The sequence below is a fragment of the Ahaetulla prasina genome, chromosome 9 (genome assembly GCF_028640845.1).
Source record: "Ahaetulla prasina isolate Xishuangbanna chromosome 9, ASM2864084v1, whole genome shotgun sequence".
Lineage (NCBI taxonomy): Eukaryota > Metazoa > Chordata > Lepidosauria > Squamata > Colubridae > Ahaetulla > Ahaetulla prasina.
The window spans coordinates 14261938-14280958 of NC_080547.1; the positions used below are offsets into that span (position 1 = coordinate 14261938).

Genomic DNA, 19021 nt, shown 5'->3' on the forward strand with positions numbered 1-19021 from the left:
TCTCTCTCTCTCTCTCTCTCTCTCTCTCTCTCTCTCTCTCCTCCTCTCCTCCTCTCCTCGCCTCGCCTCGCCGCCTCGCCTCGCCGCCTCGCCTCGCCTCGCCTCTCCTCTCCTCTCCTCTCTCCTCCTCCTCTCCTCCCTTCCCTTCCCTTCCTTCCCTTCCCTTCCCTTCTCTTCTTTCTACTCTACTCTACTCTACTCTACTCTACTCTACTCTACTCTACTCTACTCTATTTTACTCTTCATTCCAATATTCTCTCTCTCTCTTCTCTTCTCTTCCTCTAATATTCTATTCTATTCTATTCTATTCTATTCTCTTCTCTCTCTCTCTTCTCTCTCTCTTCTCTCTCTTCTCTTCTCTCTCTCTCTCTCTCCTCTCTCCTCCTCCTCTCCTCCTCTCCTCTCCTCTCCTCTCCTCTCCTCTCCTCTCCTCCCTTCCCTTCCCTTCCCTTCCCTTCTCTTCTTCTCTTCTACTCTACTCACTCTACTCTACTCTACTCTACTCTACTCTACTCTACTCTACTTACTCTATTTTACTCTTCATTCCAATATTCTCTTCTCTTCTCTTCTCTTCTCTTCCCTCTAATATTCTATTCTATTCTATTCTATTCTATTCTCTTCTCTTCTCTTCTCTTCTCTTCTCCTCTCTTCTCTTCTCTTCTCTTCTCTTCTCTTCTCTCCTCTCTCTCTCTCCTCTCCTCTCCTCCTCTCCTCTCCTCTCCTCCTCTCCTCCTCTCCTCTCCTCTCCTCCTCCTTCCCTTCCTTCCCTTCTCTTCTCTCTCTTCTTTCTACTCTACTCTACTCTACTCTACTCTACTCTACTCTACTCTACTCTACTTACTCTATTTTACTCTTCATTCCAATATTCTCTTCTCTTCTCTTCTCTTCTCTTCTCTTCTCTTCTCTTCCCTCTAATATTCTATTCTATTCTATTCTATTCTATTCTATTCTATTCTATTCTATTCTATTCTATTCCCCTCTCTATTCTACTCTACTCTTCATTCCAATATTCTCTTCTCTTTTCTTCTCTTCTCTTCTCCGCTCTGCTCCGCTCTACTCTTCATTCCAATATTCTCTTCTCTTCTACTCTACTCTACTCTACTCTACTCTTCATTCCAATATTCTATTCTATTCTATTCTATTCTATTCTATTCTATTCTATTCTATTCTATTCTATTCTATTCTATTCTATTCTATTCTATTCTATTCTAAAAGGAAATTCACAATGCTACGCTTCTCGGGTACATTAAATAACTCTTCTGAGACCTCTTAAATAGAAAAAATTAAATTTACCTCGGAGCGAATTGTATTCTTTCCCTGCTACCGGTACCGAACAAAAGACAACTTCTCGCAAGAATAATTGACAAGACCTCGGGGAAGAGATCAAGGGAATTAAAAAAAAAGAGAGAGAATATTTCAGCGTTCTGTCCCACCGTTTCGTACAATACAACATGTCTCGTTGTTTCTTATTTTCGGAGAGCATGAAAGGAAGCCGAGCTCTGAGTTTGCACGCTACGTTTTCAGAATTTCACAATTGGAAAAATTCTAAGGCTTCGGTGTTGAGTTATTAATTAACTTGCAGTGGAAAAGAGGGAGAGAGAGAATGGCTTATTATAGGGAGGGGGAGCTAATTTGGAAGGCAAAAAGGTCATTGTACATAACATCTGGATGCAAGCGGTACACATCACAATCCTACCTTTAACCTAGAAAGATGTTCCTTTAGATAAGCCCTTCTGTTTATGATTGAACAAAAGAGAATATGTATATATTGCTTCACAGTGCTTTACAGCCCTCTCTAAGCAGATTACAGAGTCAGCATATTTGCCCCCAACATTCTAGGTCCTCATTTTAGTGACCGAGGAAGGATGGAAGGCTGTCAACTTTGAGCCAGTCAGGATTGAACTGCTGGCAGTCGGCAGAGTTAGGCTGCAATACTGCATCCTAACCACTGTGCCACTATGGCCCTTCCTCCCTCCCTCCCTCCCTCCCTCCCTCCCTCCCTCCCTCCCTCCCTCCCTCCCTTCCTTCCTTCCCTTCCTTCCTTCCTTCCTTCCTTCCTTCCTTCCTTCCTTCCTTCCTTCCTTCCTTCCTTCCTTCCTTCCTTCCTTCCTTCCTTCCTTCCTTTCCTTCCTTCCTTCCTTCCTTCCTTCCTTCCTTCCTTCCTTCCTTCCTACTTAGCAATAGACCAGCGGTTCTCAACCTGTGGGTCGGGACCCCATTGGGGGTCGAATGACGATTTGCCACGGGTCGCCTAAGACCATCGGAAATATGGGAAATATACTGGTAAGTCGAAGAATCGCGCTCCAATGGTTGACTCCACAAGCCAGCTGCAGGCTCTTCAAATCGCTAGCCGAATTCGGCTTCAGGTGCGATGAATTAAAAAAGAGAGAAATCTTTGCTCTGATGTCTCCCTCTCACGCCAGCTGCAATCACTCCCAATCGCTAGCCTAATCTGGCTTCAGGCACGATAAACTTAATAGGGGAGGAGTCTCCGCTTTAATTCCTCCGTCCTCAAGGCAATCGCAAGCAGTTCAGATCGCTAGCCAATACGGCTTCAGGCGCGATAAATTCAAAACAAAAATAATTTTACGGTTGGGGTCGCCACATCGTGGGGAATTGTATTAAAGGGGTCGCAGCACTATAAAGGTTGAGAACCACTGCCTTAGACTAATATGCCACTTCGCAGTGCTTTACAGCCCTCTCTAAGCGGTTTACAGAATCAGCATATTTGACCCCCAACAATCTGGGTCCTCATAACAGAGTTGGAAAGGGAGGCCTTCTGGTCCCATCCTCTGTTTGAGCAGGAGATCCTATACCCAGGATTCACTTACCTTCCCGATCAATTCGCAAAGGTGAGCGCATGTGTGTCCACACATGCTCAGCTGTCCGCGCATGCTCCTTGATTGCACACGCACCTTCCTCGGATGTGCACAGCCTCCAAAACGTGGCTAAATAGGATGGCATTAGGTCAGAGAGGGTGGGCAGGGCCTGCCGCAGTGGCCGCTACTGGATCGCCTGAATTGGACAGAACCGGCTGAATCCCACCACTGCCTTACCATATGAGACAAACGGTTGTCCGATCTCTTCCCGAAAACCTCCAGTGATGGAGCACCGACAACTTGTGAAGTCAAGCCGTTCCGCCAATTAATTGTTCTCGCTGTCAGGAAATGTATTCCTTAGTTCTAGGTTGGTTCTGTCTTTTGATTGTTATTGATTGATTGTTCCCCAGAAGAGACACAGAATACCGTTTCTCTCTGGCTTGCAATTTACCAACTCCATCATAAATCTGTTTTTGTAACCTGGAAAAAAAAAAAAACCCACGGGAATGGAGGTTTTGTTTTGTTTTTTGTCCTGAATTAGCAAGGCTATCTTCATCAACTTTGCAAAAGCCTAAAGTCATTTCTGTTGCAGTTTGTCTTGGAACAGAACTTTCGAAATTTTCTTAGGCCAGTGATGGCTCACTTTTATGCCATCACGTGCCAGGAGGGAGGGTGGGGTGTGTGTGTGTCATGCGTGTGCGTGCCCACACCCATAATTCTATGCGACCCACCCCTATGCATGCATGCGAGACCCCCCCCCTTCCCCTGCTCCTCGCATGTGATGGCCCAGTAGACCCGTTTTTCTCTCTCAACTGGCTCCAGAGCCTTTCTAGGAGTCTGGGGAGGGGGGGTGAGAGACAAGGGCAAAAACAAATCCCCATTCACTCAAAATTTCCATTTTCTACCTCAGTTTTGGGAATTTATTGTTTTAGTTAACAAGTCCCATGGCCTATAACCGTGATGACAAACCTATAATTGGCACACGTAGCCATATCAGTGGGCCTTCCCCACCCACCGGAGGTCCTCTGGAGGCCGAAAACGGCCCATTTGCCAACTTCTGGTGGGACCGGAAGGCCTGTTTTTTGCTGTCCCCAGCATCCAGGGCCTCTCTAGGAGTCTGGGGAGGGCAAAAATGGCCTCCCACCCACCCACCGGAGGTCTTCCGGATGCCAGAAATGGCCTGTTTGACAACTTTTGGTGGTACCAGAAGTTGGCAAACAGGCCATCTTCATCCTCCGGAGAACCTCCGGGGTGTGTGTGGGAAAGACTGTTTTTGCCCCCCTCCCCAGACTCCTAGAAAGGCTCTGGAGCCAGGTGAGAGAGAAAAACGGGCCTTTCCGACCATCCCCCGAGGCCCTCCGGAGGCAGGAAACAGCCTGTTTCCCTACTTCAGGTGGGCCCAGAAGGCCCAAAAATCAGCCAGCTGGCACACGCATGTGCGCCGGAGCTGAGCTCGCGTGCCCACTGATATGGCTACGTGTGCCAATTGTAGGTTTGTCATCACGGTTTTAGGCCATGGAACTTGTTAACTAAAACAATAAAATTCCCAAAACTGAGGTAGAAAATGGAAATTTTGAGTGAATGGGGATTTGTTTTTGCCCTTGTCTCTCACACAATCCCATCAAATTATTGTGTAACACAAGAACGCCACAGAATACAGTTGGAGATGTATAAGACGCTCCACGTCTTATTCCAAGCTGGGAGAGAAACGCAGGCAGAGGAAAATAAGTTGGAGGCAGGCTACAAGTTGGAAAGGAGGTTTATTGGCCCAGTAACAGCAGTGACAACAGCAAAGGGGGCAGCTAGCAAATTGGGGTTGTGAGTTAGTTTTTACAGGGTTTGGACCTTTTGTGATTTATATGTCATCATCTGTATCAAAATGTGTTCTTCCTGGGTTTCTTTGCGGTTTAATTGTTACAATACCATTTTAACCTCAGCATTTTCAATATTTATGGACTTCAACTCCCAGGATTCTTCATCTAGTTGCTGAGACTAGCTGCTCTGGAGCGCCTAGTTTTGCCGGACAGTGAAAGGGTTGAAATGGGCAAATTTCATTTGTGCGGACAGATCAAAGGCAGAGAGCTGCAAGAGGTTTCACTCTTGTGACCGAGGCCCAAGTAGTGATTACTAAACACAATTCAGTCCTCAGCAAACTTATTTTATTAAAACAGCTGAGAATTCATTCATTCTCAGCTTAGTCCAAAACAAAATTCTTAATAACCAGTCCGTGGGCCTTATCACCAACCTTTGACGTCTTTGGCCAAAGACCTGCTTTTCTTGGCAAAACCCCCACAAAGTTCAAGAGACGCTGACAAGAAGCACAGAAATCAATGTTGCTTTTCTACAAAGAACCCAACAGCTTGTCGCTGCTCTTTTAAACTTTATAGGAGGGGCCAATCATCTCCTGGCTTTACTCCCAAGGCGTCCTTTTTTCTTCAGCTGCTCTTGCCTTCTGGCAGCTCTTTGCATGCGTGCACTAGGAACAGGCTCCTCCTGTTCCTCTGCCTCTCTGCTGTCCACCTCTGGAGGCTCCGGAGTCCGTGCATCGCTCCCAGATGGCCCTGGCACCATCTCTTCCTCTGACGCAGAGCCCTTGTCCGGGCCTTCCCCAGCCTCTTCACTGTCTGATTCCGTTGCCAGCTCCACGGGCTGCTGATGGACCGCAACATTCCCTTAATCAGATGCAGAAGAGAAAATATTTGCATCCGATGTTTCATGTCACATATTCCTATCAAATCTGTGTGTGAACACGGCAGATAATGGTCCCCTTGAGGCTGCAATTAATTTAAATTGCCATCGGGCAAATCTCCAGGGTAACATTTGAATCTGACCCTGGACCTGTCTTCTCGAGTTGGTGACATTAATTGGCCAATCTCAAAGGAAAGTCAGCTGACCGTAGAAGCAGTTCCTTTTCCTTGCGTGCTCCAGGGCCGTCTTCTGACTTCCTTCAAGATATTATTACAGGCACAAACCATTTATTACAATTAGAGTGCCGTTCGGCTGAATTGCCACTGTCGTTTAAGCGAATCACGGCTGTCATTAAAGCAGAGTGGTGCGATGGCCTAAAGGTGGAGCTCTTGCCTCACAATCAGGAGGCTGAGAGTTCAATTCTAGGTAGAGGCAAATATTTCTCTCTCAGGGCACAGTGATAATGTATCAGCTGAGCAAAACTCCTCATTGGCGACAGGAAGGGCATCCGGCCATTAAAACACTCAGCTCCATTCAGTTGCCCAGATTCACCACCCACCCCCTGCAAGAGATCATGAGGTGGTAAAAAGATGACTGCTGCCATGCAGGAAATCTGCGATCGCTAAGCAAATGCCACGACCGTTAAGAGAAGCAAATGATTTGCCATGGGGACAATTTTGCTGAATCTAGAAGTGCTCTTTGACACTTCAAAGTTAGCGACAAAAAATTGGGGTCAGTTGTGGTCGTAACTGCTCAAAACTTGGGGTTCTGCAAGTATCTGTTTATAAGTATCTTCTAGCGGGTGCAGTGGCTCGGTGGCTAAGACGCTGAGCTTGTCGATCGAAAGGTTGGCAGTTCAGCAGTCCAAATCCCTAGCACCGCGTGATGGGGTGAGCTCCCGTGACTTGTCCCAGCTTCTGCCAACCTAGCAGTTCGAAAGCACATAAAAAATGCAAGTAGAAAAATAGGGACCACCTTTGGTGGGAAGGGAACAGCGTTCCGTGCGCCTTTGGCATTGAGTCATGCCAGCCACATGACCCTGGAGATGTCTTCGGACAGCGCTGGCTCTTCGGCTTTGAAATGGAGATGAGCACCGCCCCCTAGAGTCAGGAACGACTAGCACATATTTGCGAGGGAAACCTTTACCTTTAAGTATCTTTTTAAAATTTGGTGAGACCCTTTATGTTTGCATTGACTTCTTGTAAAGGATATTTACACATTTCTCTCCATGGGTGTGCACATGTTCATGCATCCACGTGGAAATGTGAGTGTATCGTATACAAGATGTATTTCATGTATTTGGCTCTGGTTGCATCTCTCTGAAAGATTTAAGTTGGTAATATTAAGATTTTTGTTTTAAAGGTCCAACGGAGAGAAACACATTTTCTCTAGTAGTCTATTAGGAGTGATTAATAGTCTATTAGGAGCAATTATTAGTCTATTAGGAGCAATTAATATGAAGCACCCATTTTGGTCCTTTGATTCACATGGCCTGAAGTCAGCCAGGCAGAAGAAAAAAAAAATAACCGTCTAGCAAATTCACACAATAGCATTATAGACAGATTTGCAGTCTCCCAAAAAGCTCTCGTGGAATATGAGTATAATTTCTCATCTCGTGTGGAGAACGTTTCGCGCATCTGTAATTGAATTGCCATACAAAGCTGGCTCTTATGGTGTTTGGTGGGGCTAATTATTTCCCTCCTTCGTGGTTCTCTTTGGCTGTCGACCGCTATACCCTCCGGAGGTTAGGACGGGTATGCAGAGGAAATAAATAATATATAAGTGTCTTTCTTATATTCCAGTTGGGAGGAAGGATTCCTCCAGAGAATCATGAATTCTTAAAAATATGCAAAAATACCAGGAATGATTTTGGTTGAAAAGAAATGGTCGTTCAGAGCTTTCTAACTGCCAATAAAATCTTTATGGGCTAAAAGATATTTCAGGCTAGACGGGAGGTATTTTACGGTTTTCTCATTCTCATCACGTTCAAACAGTGGTGAAGTCCAATTTTTTTTTATTACTGGTTCTGTGGGTGTGGCTTGCTGGGAGTGGTGTGGCTTGGTGGGCGTGGCTTGGTGGGCATGGCAGGGGAAGGATGCTGCAAAATCCCCATTCCCACCCCACTCCAGGGGAAGGATACTGCAAAATCCCCATTCCTACCCCACTCCAGGGGAAGGATACTGCAAAATCCCCATTTCCACCCCACTCCAGGGGAAGGATACTGCAAAATCCCCATTCCCACCCCACTCCAAGGGAAGGATACTGCAAAATCCCCATTCCCTCCCCACTCCAAGGGAAGGATGCTGCAAAATCCCCATTCCCACCCCACTCCAGGGGAAGGATACTGCAAAATCCCCATTCCCTCCCCACTCCAAGGGAAGGATTCTGCAAAATCCCCATTCCCACCCCACTCTAGGGGAAGGATACTGCAAAATCCCCATTCCCACCCCACTCCAAGGGAAGGATGCTGCAAAATCCCCATTCCCTCCCCACTCCAAGGGAAGGATGCTGCAAAATCCCCATTCCCACCCCACTCCAAGGGAAGGATGCTGCAAAATCCCCATTCCTACCCCACTCCAGGGGAAGGATACTGCAAAATCCCCATTCCCATCCCACTCCAGGGGAAGGATACTGCAAAATCCCCATTCCCTCCCCACTCCAGGGGAAGGATACTGCAAAATCCCCATTCCCTCCCCACTCCTGGGGGAAGGATGCTGCAAAATCCCCATTCCTACCCCACTCCAGGGGAAGGATACTGCAAAATCCCCATTCCCACCCCACTCCAGGGGAAGGATACTGCAAAATCTCCATTCCCTCCCCACTCCAGGGGAAGGATACTGCAAAATCCTCATTCCTACCCCACTCCAGGGGAAGGATACTGCAAAATCCCCATTCCCTTCCCACTCCAGGGGAAGGATACTGCAAAATCCCCATTCCCTCCCCACTCCAAGGGAAGGATGCTGCAAAATCCCCATTCCCACCCCATTCTGGGGCCAGCCAAAAGTGGTATTTGCCGGTTCTCTGAACTGCTCAAAATTTCCGCTACCGGTTCTCCAGAACCTGTCAGAACCTGCTGGATTTCAACCCTGCATTCAAGGAACCACGTTTCCAAAAAGAATCGCAATGAGAGTTGACACACCATAAGGATAATGGTTTGTGTATGGATGGTGTGTTTGTGTGTGTGTGTCTTTCCCTTGAGTGGGGAGGGAATGGGGATTTTGCAGTATCCTTCCCCTGGAGTAGGGAGGGAATGGGGATTTTGTGTGTGTGTGTGAGAGAGAGAGAAGGAGAAGGTTTGTATGTCTTGAACAAATGTAGCAATAGATTACAGATTAACAGAGTTGGAAGGGACCTTGTAGGTCATCTAGTCCAACCCCCCGCCCAATCGCTTACAATAGTGACTGTAAGACACTGAAAAGGATATGATTTCAGCCACAGTAGTCCAAAATCACACGGCTTAATTTATGTTGGAGTTTGCCTTGGTGGGATGAATGTGTCAGGCGCGAAAAATCAGGGCCTGGTTGTTAAGCCAATCTGGCTTTTCCCCTTGACTTTGCTTGTTCAAAAGGTCGCAAAAGGGGATTACATGATCTTGGGATATGAACCAGTTTGCCAAGCATTTGAATTTTGATCACGTGACCCTGGGGACGTTGCGAAGGTCCCAACTGGGAAAAACGGTGGTCAGTCCCTTTTTTTCGGGCCATTGTAACTTTGAATGGTCACTAAACGAACCGTTGCATGTCAAGGACTACCTGTACAGAGGAATCTAGTCAACTAACAGCCAACAATAAATTGGTGCTGGAGAAGAGTTCAACAGAATTCAAGCTGGGCTGGATTTGGACCACTTGTGTGAACATTAGGATTCCAGGCTAATTCCTCTCTTGACTCCACCTCCAGTCTCTGCCTGTCCTCTCCTACAAGTCTTTTGGCTTGTAAGTGATGATCTATCAGTTACGCCCAGAGGTGCTATTCAGCCGGTTCACACTGGTTCAGGCGAACCCGTAGTAGTGACCTGTGGGCCCGGGTGCAATCCCATCCTATATCGCTGTGTTTTTGATGCCGCATGCATGCAAGGACAGTGTGTGAGCGAATAGCTTTGTTGTTTGACATCGTACGCATGTGCGAATGGCACGCACGAGCGAATTGCTGTGTTTTGTGCTGCCACATGCATGCGTGGATGGTGCGCACACACATTTCCAGTGCTGGGCGAACCGCTTGTAACAGAAGCCAACCTCTGGTTACGCCACATCACCATAGGTCAAACAAAACTTTGCTATGCCGAAGCATGCTGTTTCTAATGTTGTTTCTACCAACGAATACTGGAATATTAGTTTTCTTAAGAAAGAGATAGCGGCTGGGGAAAATCCCTGCAGATCAACAATGATTGGGGCCTGGCTAGGAGGGGGACGGCTTTGAACTGAGTGTTGTGACCCAGGCCCAAGTAGGTAGTAGTAGACGCATTCAGTTCAAAAAACAAACAGACTTTATTAGAACAGCTGAGAATTAAACTCATTCTCAGCGTAGTCCAAACTAAATCAAAACAAATTCTTCATAACACAATTCTTCAGTCTTATCACCAACCTTGGTCTAATTAGGCAAACTGCCAAAGGCTTTTCTTGGCAAAAGTTCAAAAGCAGAAGACGGCGACAAGAAATAAATGCAGCAAGACAAAGAGCAATTCTATCAACATTGTTTTCCGACAAAGAGCCCAAATGCTGTTGCTGGTCTTTTAAGCCCTATGGGAGGGGCCAATCATCTCTTGGCCCTACTCCCGAGTCGTCCTCTTTGCTTGAGCTGCTCTTGCCTTCTGGCAGCTCTTCTCATGCATGCATTAGGAACAGGCTTCTCCTGTTCCTCTGCCTCACTACTGTCAGCCTCTGGAGACTCCGGAGTCCGCACATCACTCCCCGATGGCCCTGGCCGCACCTCTGCCTCTGACACAGAGCCCTCATCTGGGCCTTCCCCAGCCTCCAGAACTGGCCCATGTTCTTCCTCAGCTTCATCGCTGTCCAACTCTGCTGCCAGCTCTGCAGGCTGCTGGCGGACCACAACACTGAGAGACCAAGCAAAGCTCATCAGTTCTTCATGATAAGGAAGGCTTTATCTTATCTTAACCTGACTTCCAGAAAGTAATGCTGCGGAAGGGAGGGAGGGAGGGAGGTAGGGAGGGAGGGGCGAGAACAGGCTATTATTCAGTAGTATTTTGCCCAGTCACCTGAATAACCTTTGAACCTAAATGACTTTTGAATTGTGCACGTTCAGCATCAATCCAAGAGGAAACCAAGAATGACCCCCAAGGAAGGTCTGGCCTAGAAGGTTTAATCGTTAAATTGAGCCAGTTAATTTTTACTCCTGCGTTTTTTTGCAAACTGAGGTTCCTTACGGTCAGGGGCCGAACATTGAGCAGTGAACCAAAGGAGGAGAATGGACTAGCCTGGCCACCAAGCTAAGATTGACTCAGAGGAGAAATCACAGTTCCATGGGGTGGAATTTAGTCTCTGCTAAGCCCCGGTTCAAATTCTAGGGTTCTTGCACGGTGTTGATTCTGCTGGGACTTGACAGATGAGGTAAGAAGCCTTTGCGAATTCTTCCATGCAAAAAGAAAATGCCGAATCTTTTGCTTCAAGATGAGATCAGATTAACAGAGTCGGAAGGGACCTGGTAGGTCATCTAGTCCAGCGGTCACCAACTGGTGGTCCGTGGACCACTGGTGGTCCGTGAGAAAATTTTGCTGGTCCGCAGAAAAATGATTTGCATTTTTAATATTGCATTAAAGCAGGGGTTCTCAAACGACGGCTCCTGGGACAGATATGTGCCATGAACGGTTGTGTTGCTGCAGAGAGTCTCCCCCTTTGGGGTCTTTTTGTGTGGGTCAGAGGGGGGGCAGAAATTCCAACTTGGGATCTGCTTCAGCCTCCTGGTTCGAGGCTTTGGGCGAAGGCTGGAGGGAAGGGCTGCTGGTGGCAAAGAGCCGGAGGGCCTTGTTCCAATGGGACTGCATCATGGCCTGGAACTAGCTGATCATCTCAGCCTGCTGAGCCTCCAGGCGCCGGTACCTGGCCTTGCCGTCTCGCAGGTCTTCCCTCTGCTTGGAAAGTTTATGCTCCTAGTCCTCAGTGAGGTGCTTCTGCTGAGTTTTCTTGGTCAGATCCAATTTGAACTGAGCTGTTTTGCCAACTCTTGCTTGTGGTGGCTGCTTAGCTCCAACAGCTGCTTTCTGTTGGGGCCCTAAAGAGCCCGGGTGGGGAGGCGAGGAATAGCTGGGAGGGGAGGGGAAGTAGAGGCTGGCGAGGCACCCCTCGACGTGAGTGACACCGAGTTGGCCACACCCACCCAGTCACATGACCACCTAGCCACGCCCACCCAGCCAGTCATTAGGCAGATCATATTAGTGGTCCGCGGGGTTTAAAATTATGAATTTAATGGTCCCTGAGGTCCGAAAGTTTGGTGACCCCCCTGCCCTAGACCATTCCAGACAGTTGGCTGTCCAGTCTTTTCTTTTTTTTTTTTTTTCATAAAAAAGTTTTATTTTTACAATCATGTCAAACAACTCATTCAATGTACAGTTATATACAATTAGTCGGGCCTGCCCAGTCACCACCCCCCTTTTTAACACTCTTCCCTCTTCTACCTTCTTTTACTTTCCAGACCTTCCTCTCCTTCTCTTATCTACATCCTCCTCCTCCACCCTACACCTTCCTTCTCCTCTTCTACCCTCTTCTCCTCTTCCTACCTCCTACTCTCTCCTCTTTTCTCCCTCCCCACCATTCTAAAATGGTAACTGGGCAGACCCGACCCTACATTAATTATATTTATACATCTTCAATAATCCCTGTACATTAACCATCACTCCATCCTCTACCCTCAACCCCCAATTCCCTCCCCTTACCCCCACCCCGACTTCCCAGAACAAAATGCAGGGTATCAAAACTAACAATAATAATCTAAAATAATTCCTAAATTATAATCTCTAGTCTCTCCACACTTAATCACACTCTCAATTCCCCTCTCCTTCAGAAATATATCTAATACAAAATATTTCCTAAATTTACTCATATGCTATTCGATATTTTTTTATCTGATACTTATTTTGAATATAATCAATCCACATTTTCCATGGCTGTCCAGTCTTTTCTTAAAAACCTCCAGTGATGAAGTCCCTACAACTTCTGAAGGCAAGCCTAGGCAATTCATAATTTTAAACCCCGCGGACCACTAATATGATCTGCCTAATGACCGGCTGGGTGGGCGTGGCTAGGTGGGCCTCTGGTGGCTCTACAGACTAATGCAGTCTGTTATTAACAGCAGCTGCTTGCAATTACTGCAAGTTCAAGCCCCACCAGGCCCAAGGTTGACTCAGCCTTCCATCCTTTATAAGGTAGGTAAAATGAGGACCCAGATTGTTGGGGGCAATAAGTTGACTTTGTATATAATATACAAATGGATGAAGACTATTGCTTAACACTGTGTAAGCCGCCCTGAGTCTTCGGAGAAGGGCGGGATATAAATTCAAATTATAATAATAAAAAAAAGCCGTTCCACCGTTCCATAGCCTTTGGCTTTAGGAAATTCCTCCTTAAAATTATTGCAGGGGTCAAGCGTGAATTAACTGTTAAAAGAAGAGAGAAAACAGAAGCAAGCATCTGTAGCTCGGAAGCTCAAATCGGGGAGTTCTCTATAAATAGCATTGGCCAACCAATAGAAAATAACCACAAGGAGTGGATTCCCGAGCAACAGAATCCCGACTAATTGTGCAATAACGACAGCAGGGAGCTTCACATCAGAAGCCATTTGGCCTCAGATGTCCTCTTCTTAGAGCCATTCCGGGATTTGCACAGCTGTAAAAGGAAACGGTGACATCATGTGGATGGAGGAAGCATTTGCAATTAATTCCTTGGGTTCTTCATCCAGACTTCTTAGCATCAGGAGTATAAATCTCACTTCCTTCCCCCTGGGCTCTGGGGAGTCCAGGAAAAATGTCAGACATCAGAAAAAAAAAAACCACACACTAGCAGATCTACAGCATCATGGATTGATGGTTGTATAAAAGTCTATAGAGATTCTCTGTCATAGTCATAACCCCAAAATCTTCAACCAAAAACTGTCTACTATTGACCTCACCCCATTCCTAAGAGGACTATAAGGGGCGTGCATAAGAGCACAAAAGTGCCAGGTTACTTACGGGACCGCCTACTGCTACCGAATGCCTCCCACCGACCCGTACGCTCGCACAGAGAGGGACTTCTCAGGGTGCCGTCCGCCAAGCAATGTCGGCTGGCGGCCCCCAGGGGAAGGGCCTTCTCTGTGGGGGCTCCCACCCTTGGAATGAACTTCCCCCTGGACTTCGTCAATCGCCGGACCTTCGGACCTTCCGCCGCGAGCTGAAAACTTATCTGTTTTGTCGCGCAGGACTGGCATAGCAATTTTAAATAGCTTTTAATATTTGATATACATTTTATGGGGTTTTTATGGTTTTAAATGTTTTAATCTGGCCTTATGTCTAATAAGTTTTTTAATTATTGTTTTATTTATATATTATTGCTGTTTTATCTTGGCTGTTAACCGCCCTGAGTCCTTCGGGAGAAGGGCGATATAAAAATCTAATTAATAATAATAATAATAATAATAATAATAATAATAATAATAATAATAATAATAATAATAATAATAATAATAATAATAATAATAATACTGTTCTTGTCCTATTGTTCCCTTCATTATAGTATTATATGCATACTTTTACTTATACGTTTACTTATATATACTTTTTCTTTCATGATGGGTTATTGTTTATATTGATGATTGTATATACTGTTGTGACAAAATAAATAAATAAAAATAAATAAATAAAAAATAAATAAATCCAGGTCATGGTTGTCCCAAAGGTGCTTTTTCAGGAGGCAACTGGACTTCTGTTTTTTTTTTTGTCACAACAGTATACACAAACATCAACATAAAACAACAACACATCATATAAACATATATATAAGCAAAAGTATGCAACAACTATATTAATTTGATATAATGAAAGGGAACAATAGGACAGGAACGGTAGGCACTTTTGTGCTCTTATGCATGCCCCTTATAGTTCTCTTAGGAATAGGGTGAGGTCAATAGTAGACAGTTTTTGGTTGATGTTTTTGGTATTTTGAGAAGAGACCACAGAGTCAGGTAGTGAGTTCCAAGCATTAACAACTCTGTTACAGAAGTCATATTTTCTGCAATCAAGATTGAAGCGGTTAACATTAAGTTTGAATCTATTGTTTGCTCTTGTATTATTGCGATTGAAGCTGAAGTAGTCTTTAACAGGAAGGACATTGCAATAGATGATTCTGTGTGTTAAACACAGGTCTTGTCGGAGTCGGTGGAGTTCTAAGTTTTCTAATCCCAGGATTTCAAGTCTGGTGGTATAAGGTATTTTGTTGTTTTCAGAGGAGCGGAGAACTCTTCTTGTAAAATATTTCTGGACACGTTCAATTGTATTAATGTCAGAGATGTGGTATGGGTTCCAGACAGGTGAGCTGTATTCAAGAATAGGTCTAGCAAAAGTTTGTTTTTTTTTGTCACAACAGTATACACAAACATCAACATAAAACAACAACACATCATATAAACATATATATATAAGCAAAAGTATGCAACAACTATATTAATTTGATATAATGAAAGGGACCAATAGGACAGGAACGGTAGGCACTTTTGTGCTCTTATGCATGCCCCTTATAGTTCTCTTAGGAATAGGGTGAGGTCAATAGTAGACAGTTTTTGGTTGATGTTTTTGGTATTTTGAGAAGAGACCACAGAGTCAGGTAGTGAGTTCCAAGCATTAACAACTCTGTTACAGAAGTCATATTTTCTGCAGTCAAGATTGAAGCGGTTAACATTAAGTTTGAATCTATTGTTTGCTCTTGTATTATTGCGATTGAAGCTGAAGTAGTCTTTAACAGGAAGGACATTGCAATAGATGATTCTGTGTGTTAAACACAGGTCTTGTCGGAGTCGGCGGAGTTCTAAGTTTTTTAATCCCAGGATTTCAAGTCTGGAGGTATAAGGTATTTTGTTGTTTTCAGAGGAGCGGAGAACTCTTCTTGTAAAATATTTCTGGACACGTTCAATTGTATTAATGTCAGAGATGTGGTATGGGTTCCAGACAGGTGAGCTGTATTCAAGAATAGGTCTAGCAAAAGTTTGTTTTTTTCTTTTGAAGACGTTTCGCTTCTCATCCAAGAAGCTTCTTCCGCTCTGACAGGATGGTGGGGAATGGAAGGATTTATACTCCTTCCAGTCAGCTGGTCCTTTGCATCCTTTTAGAGGGTCCTTGAAGCCCTCCTGAGTGATGCTCCTGGTTCTTGTAGTCTGCAGTTTTTCCTCTGGAAATCCATTCCTACTCCCACACCATTCAAAGGGTGTCCATCCCAAATTGTATCACTAAAAGTCTTTTAAAAATTGCAGACTACAGGAACCATTAGCACTACTCAGGTGTTTATGCAAGGAGCATAAATCCTTCCATTCCCCACCATCCAGTCAGAGCTGAAGAAGCTTCTTGGATGAGAAGTGAAACGTCTTCAAAAGAAAAAAAGAAGAAAGTCCAGTTGCCTCCTGAAAAAAAGCACCTTTGGGACATGATGGTTGTATAATTTTTGGAAATGTTTGTGGTTCTGTAGTAAGAAATTCACAACCCATGCTAAATGACGGTTTGGAATATTGTTGAAATAGGGCAGTCCATATCTGTTTATAGGCAATACTGTTCTTTCTTTCTTTCTTTCTTTCTTTCTTTCTTTCTTTCTTTCTTTCTTTCTTTCTTTCTTTCTTTCTCTCTCTCTCTCTCTCTCCCTCCCTCCCTCCCTCCCTCCCCCCTTTCTTTCTTTCTTTCTTTCTCTCTCTCTCTCCCTCCCTCCCTCTTTCTTTCTTTCTTTCTTTCTTTCTTTCTTTCTTTCTCTCTCTCTCCCTCCCTCCCTCCCTCCCTCCCTCTTTCTTTCTTTCTTTCTTTCTTTCTTTCTTTCTTTCTTTCTTTCTTTCGTTCGTTCGTCAGGGAAATCAGACTTGTAGGATATAGGATGGCTTGGCCTAGATCAAGACCAGTGAAATTGTGGCCTTTCAGATGGGGCTGAACTACAACTCCCAGCATTCCTCCACACCAAACTGAAGTGAGCTTCTGGGAATTGTAGTTGCAACATCTAGAATCTCTCCCTCCCCCCCCCGCCCTTCCGACTTTCCTATCCCTGCGGTGGAGAAAATGCAGATGTGAATTCTTGAGTTGTGTGATTTTGATGCTGGTTAAAAATACATCGTAAAAAGCTAAATCACCTTTGGCGAGACTGGAAACGTCCATCAACGGGGTTTATTTCTTGATAAGATGATTTTGATGCCAGCGGGTGCTGTCATTCTGGGATGGTTTGAAGGCTAACTTTCCGGATTATGCGAGAAATTGGATACCCCCTCTAGGACTTCAGCTTCCAGTTCGGAATAGACATTCAATCTGAAGTATTTTAATCTGGTGATATTTTAAGCCCGAGGATAATAGTTGCAGTGTGGCTTGAAGGATAGTCTCTGATTTTTATTATTTTTTAGTCCTGTTCCCCATCATTTCCTTGCTTTCACGGTGTTGTGTTTATTTATTTATACTTGTTTTATTAGATTTTGGAAGGCTGCCATCCTGCCAAATGGCTCTGGGCATAATTAAAAAGAAAGGCATTTGAAGAATGGGGCAGAGGGAAGGGGCATAATATATTAGGGGCCCTAATAAAAATTGAGGAATGTATTGGAAAAAAAAATTACGTTTGGAAAAACAAGACATCTGTGATAAATAAAGGCATAGAAAGTCTGTTGTTTCCTCTAAAAGAGATATATTCAGAGTTGGCAACTTTAAAGCTTGTGGACGTGAACTCCCAGAATTCCCCAGCAAGCCATTCTGTATTTCTTTTTCATATGACCCTGGAATTATTCCCAGTTAAAAATGTTTCTGGCCTCATTTCTATATATTGATTTATAATTTCTTCTATTTGTAACTTAATTTTTTGCCAATAATGTTTCGGTTTATGACAGGACCATCACATATGATAATGAATTCCCTTTTGTTGTTTACATTTCCCACATAATGGTGAAGTGTTGGGGAACATCTTTGCCAATCTAGCTGGTGGCCCTAATGTTTTCTTTTATTCGTATCCTTTACATGTATTTATAATTACGTTTAAACTTGTATCTGTCATAAAATACATGCTTGACGAAATAAATAAATACATAAAATTAAAAAAAATAAGAGAATAAGGACATGCCATGTATAAATGAGCAGGATAAAGCTTTCATTTGAATAGAATAGAATAGAATAGAATAGAATAGAATAGAATAGAATAGAATAGAATTTTTATTGGCCAAGTGTGATTGGACACACAAGGAATTTGTGTACATAAAAGAATAGAAGAATAGAATAGAATAGAATAGAATAGAATAAGAATAGAATAGAATAGAATAGAAAATATTGAAAGAATAGAAAAGAATAGAAAAGAAAAGAATAGAATAGAATAGAATAGAATAGAATTTTTATTGGCCAAGTGTGATTGGACAGACAAGGAATTTGTCTTGATGCATAGGCTCTCAGTGTACATAAAAGAAAAGAAAAAAGAATAGAATAGAATAGAATAGAATAGAATAGAATAGAATAGAAGAAGAGAAGAGAACGGAAGGGAAGGGAAGGGAAGGGAAGAGAAGAGAGAAGAAGAAATATTGGAATGAAGAATAGAATAGAATAGAATAGAATACAATAGAATACAATAGAATAGGAGAAGAGAAGAGAAGAGAAGAGAAGAAATATTGGAATGAAGAATAGAATAGAATAGAATAGAATAGAATAGAATAGAATAGAATAGAATAGAATAGAATAGAATAGAATAGAATAGAATTTTTATTGGCCAAGTGTGATTGGACACCCAAGGAATTTGTCTTGGTGCATAGGCTCTCAGTGTACATAAAAGAAAAGATACCTTCTATGTGCAACCAAATGGATTTAGCTATTCAGTTAAGAGTCATTTCCTTTGTGCCTCATATTTTGCTTGTTTCTCCAGCAGCCAACACAGCAGTCATGAGGATGATCCCTCCCGATTTCTGAGCCCCCGACTACGTGATGACAGGTAAGTAACTGGAAGAAGGGATTCCGTTGATGGGTTGAATAATGAGCATTTCCCCTACCACTACAACCTGGTACTCTCAGTTACATCAAAATTCTATCCATTCTGGTCCAGAAAAAGTCTCTCCAGCCTTGGAGATCTGAATACGAAGCCTGTTTGCAGCCCAATTTCCAGGTTGTAAAAGAAAACTTGGAACTTAGAATAATGTTATTGTCACTTTGAATGTGCACTAATCGGCATCGTACATTAAAATGAAATTTCGATGCATGCAGCTCTCAAAGGGACATCACCTCCAATATGCACTACATAACTAATGTTTTATGATGAATGTATTTTTACAAAGACTATGTTCATGATCTATCACTATTGTTATATGTACATTGAGTGCTT

General features: G+C 43.9%; 1 protein-coding gene across 5 annotated transcripts in view; it reads left to right on the forward strand.

The window, feature by feature from the left end:
• The window catches only part of GRAMD1B (GRAM domain containing 1B), a 186087-nt gene that overhangs the window by 18182 nt on the left and 148884 nt on the right, over nt 1-19021 (forward strand). For all 5 annotated transcript variants that reach the window (XR_009156497.1, XM_058194599.1, XM_058194600.1 and 2 more), the window contains exon 2: nt 18569-18634. Coding sequence is in view for 4 of the 5 variants with exons in the window: in XM_058194599.1 (XP_058050582.1) it covers nt 18569-18634 (66 nt within the window). In the remaining variant the exon portion in view is untranslated. The remainder of the gene's footprint in view (nt 1-18568; nt 18635-19021) is intronic.